The sequence below is a fragment of the Camelus dromedarius genome, chromosome X, assembly GCF_036321535.1.
Source record: "Camelus dromedarius isolate mCamDro1 chromosome X, mCamDro1.pat, whole genome shotgun sequence".
Lineage (NCBI taxonomy): Eukaryota > Metazoa > Chordata > Mammalia > Artiodactyla > Camelidae > Camelus > Camelus dromedarius.
This window is the reverse complement of record NC_087472.1, coordinates 2,152,448-2,155,655: the sequence shown is the minus strand read 5'-3', so window position 1 is coordinate 2,155,655 and position 3,208 is coordinate 2,152,448. Positions and strand designations below refer to the sequence as shown.

At 50.7% G+C, this 3,208-nt stretch overlaps 1 protein-coding gene across 1 annotated transcript; it reads right to left on the bottom strand.

The window, feature by feature from the left end:
* Positions 1-1,654: 1,654 nt before the first annotated feature.
* Positions 1,655-2,653, bottom strand: LOC116150883 (melanoma-associated antigen 8-like). The gene has a single exon (XM_031446204.2). It carries the CDS (start codon positions 2,651-2,653, stop codon positions 1,655-1,657), a length of 999 nt encoding a protein of 332 aa, XP_031302064.2.
* Between the last annotated feature and the right edge of the window lie 555 nt (positions 2,654-3,208).

Below are 3,208 nucleotides of genomic sequence, written 5' to 3'. Positions count from 1 at the left end.
TAGAGAGGCGAGAAGTAAACCCACACACTTACCGTCAATTAATGTACGACAAAGGAAGCAAGGATATTGAATGGAGAAAAGACAGTCTCTTCAATAAGTGGCTCTGGGAAAACTGGACAGCTACCTGTCAAACAATGAACTTAGAACATTCTCTAACACCATATACAAAAATAAACTCAAAATAGATTAAAGATCTACATTTAAGACTGGATACTATAATACTCCTAGAGGAAAACATAGGCAGAACACTCTCTGACATAAATTACAGCAATAACTTTTTGGATCCATGTCCAAAAACAAAGGAAATAAAAGGAAAAATAAACAGCGGGGACCTAATTATACTTAAAAGCTTCTGCACAGCAAGGGAACCCACTGACTAAATTAAAACAACAACCTACTGAAGGGGAGAAAATATTTGCAAACGTTACAACTGACAAGGGAGCAATAACCACCATATATAAACAGCTCATACAATTCAACATCAAAAAAACAAATGACCCAACTAAAAACGGGCAGAACAACACAATAGACATTTGTCCAAAGAGGAAATGCAGGTGGCCAGCAGGCACGTGAAAAGATGCTCAGTATAATTAACCATCAGGGAAATGCAAATCAAAACCACAATGACATATCACCTTATACCTGTCAGAATGGCTACCTTCAAAAGGAACGCAAATAGCAAATGTTGGTGAAGATGTGGAGAGAAGGGATCCCTCCTACACTGTTGGTGGGGATGTAAATTGGTGTGACCACTCTGGAAAACAGTATGCCGTTTCTCAAAAAACTAAAACTAGAACTACCAAGTGACCCAGCAATTCCATTCCTGGGTATACATCTCAAAAAAAAAAAAAAACAAAAAAAAAAACCAGATACTAATTTGAAAAGATACACGCACCCAATATTCATAGCAGCGTTATCTACAATTACCAAGATGTGGAAGGAACCTAAATGTCCATCAGCAGATGAATGGACACACACACAGACACACACACACACACACACACACACACACACCCCGGAATACTACTCAGCCATAAAAAACAAAATTTTGCCGTTTGCAGCAAGATGGATGGACTTGGAGGACATTATGCTAAGTGAAATAAATCAGACAGAGAAAGACAAATACTGTATGATATCAATTTATATGTGGACTCTAAAAAATACAACAAACTAGTGAGTATAACAAAGAAGAAGCAGGCTCATAGAGAACAAACTAGTGATTACCAGTGGGGAGGGGTGAGGGGCAAGGGGCAATACAGGGGTGAGGGAGTGGGAAGTACAAACTATTGGGTGTAAGGAAGGTTCAAGAATGTATTGCAGAACAAGGCGTATATAACCAATATTTTCTCATAACTGTAAATAAAATGTAATCTTTAAAAAGACTGTATAATAAAATAAAGTATATTGATATTTATTAAAACGAATAACATCTGAAACATCACTAAAGGAAATGAAGATGAACTTCCATATCATTGTAGAGAACAGGAGCCCAGAGATGCTGTACACCGTGTCCCCCCCACTGGCCCGGGCCCTCACTACTTAGGATGCTGACTCCTTGCTCCTCAGACACACAGTGAAGAGTCAGCCTCACTTCCTGCCCAGCAGGAGAAGCTGCCGGACAGGGGCCTAGAAGGAGCCCAGCTGCAAGTCTGGCTCAGGCCCCCTCTTCCTCATCACTCACTCGCTCTTCAGACAGGGACGGGAAAGAACTGGGACCCCTTCTATTGATCCTGAGGAAATGTTCCAGGACTTGCAGCTTGCTGGTCTCCGTGTAGGCCCGGGGACCCCACAGGAACTCGTGGCGAGCGGGATCGCTGTTGGCCACCTGCCGGTACTCCACGTACCCCTCCCGCACCCACACGTTGGTGATGAGCTCCCTGGGCTCCCCATAGATGAAGTGCTCCCTCCCAGCACACAGCCCCATCTTGCTAAGTGCTCCCCAGACTGCCTCCTCAGGAGCAAAGTCGCCCTCCAGGACAATCACACCCAGAAGTATCAGCAGGAGGCCAGTCTTGGGAATGCTCTGCCCATCGTCCTGCATGCCATCGTAGGTGAGGCCCAGGGTGGGGACCAGGACATACAAGTGCTCCCTGGGGTCCACCTCCTTCACATCCACCCCAAAGACCAGCTGCAGACACTCAGAGGCTTGGCTCAAGACCGCAGGGAAGTGGTCCCGGTCATCTCTGAGGACCGCATTCAGCATTTCCTCTTTTGAGGTCGGCTGCTTTGTGCGGTACTTGTGGAGCAGGAAGCCCATCAGGTCAACCATCATCAAATGTAATGCATCGTGGAGCCGGGACTCGGCATCTGCCGGGTCCTGCCCGGTGCTGGGCCCCTCCTCACCTTGGCTTCTGAGGCCATTGTCTTCCGACTGGCTCCAGGGAGGGGCTGCCACGGCTGTGGGAGAGGGGCAGACACCCTGAGGGCTCTGCGCGGGACTGGGTGTCCCAGAATCAGCCACCTCCTCGCCACTGCCCAGGAACAGGACTGAGTAGGAAGACGAGGAGGAGAAGGAGGAGGAGGAGGAGGAGGAGGAGGGAGACAACGGGGATGCGCCCTCCTCCTCCTCAACCCAAATGTCCTGCTCATCCTCGGAATCCTCAGCCTCTCTTGGGTCGTGAAAGTCGGCTTCAGTGTGGTGGAGGTCACGCATCTGAACGGGAGGCACGGTGAGTGGTGTCGGGCAGCTGAGAGCAGCGAGGGCAGGGGTGACAGATGGGGACCCACGGGCCTGGGGAAGAAAGGGAGTGTCAGTGGCCCGGGCTGAGAAACCCACCGTGGGGGGCTCTGACAAAGGCTACTTACAGGTCTCCTCTTCAGGGGTGCCCTCGGCCTCACAGGGGCTCTCCTCCTGGTGGACGGTCGTCTGTGAACCTGATGGGGGAAGTGAGGCGGCTCCTCAGGGTGCAGCCGGCACAGCCCGAGGTTCTGGGGGCAACACGGGGTGTGTGGAGTGGACGTTGGCCTCGCGGGGTCCCCTCTGTTCCGGGAGCCCCCGGGTACACACTCAGGGCCCACACCTCACCTTCAGTCCTGGCACTGCCAGCCTCCTGTGCTCTGTGACCCGAGAACACGTGTCTCAGACCTAGGCCTTCCCGGTGTCTGGAGCCCCTGGGAGAGAAAGGAGGGGAGACCTCGGATCTACACTGTGGCACAGCCCTGGACCCGCGTGCTGGCAGGAGGCCTGGGCTCTGGCAGGTTCCCACTC

Bases quoted from the DNA above. Each gene is read 5' to 3' on its own strand.
- LOC116150883 (XM_031446204.2), bottom strand. From the start codon at position 2,653: ATGCGTGACCTCCACCACACTGAAGCCGACTTTCACGACCCAAGAGAG.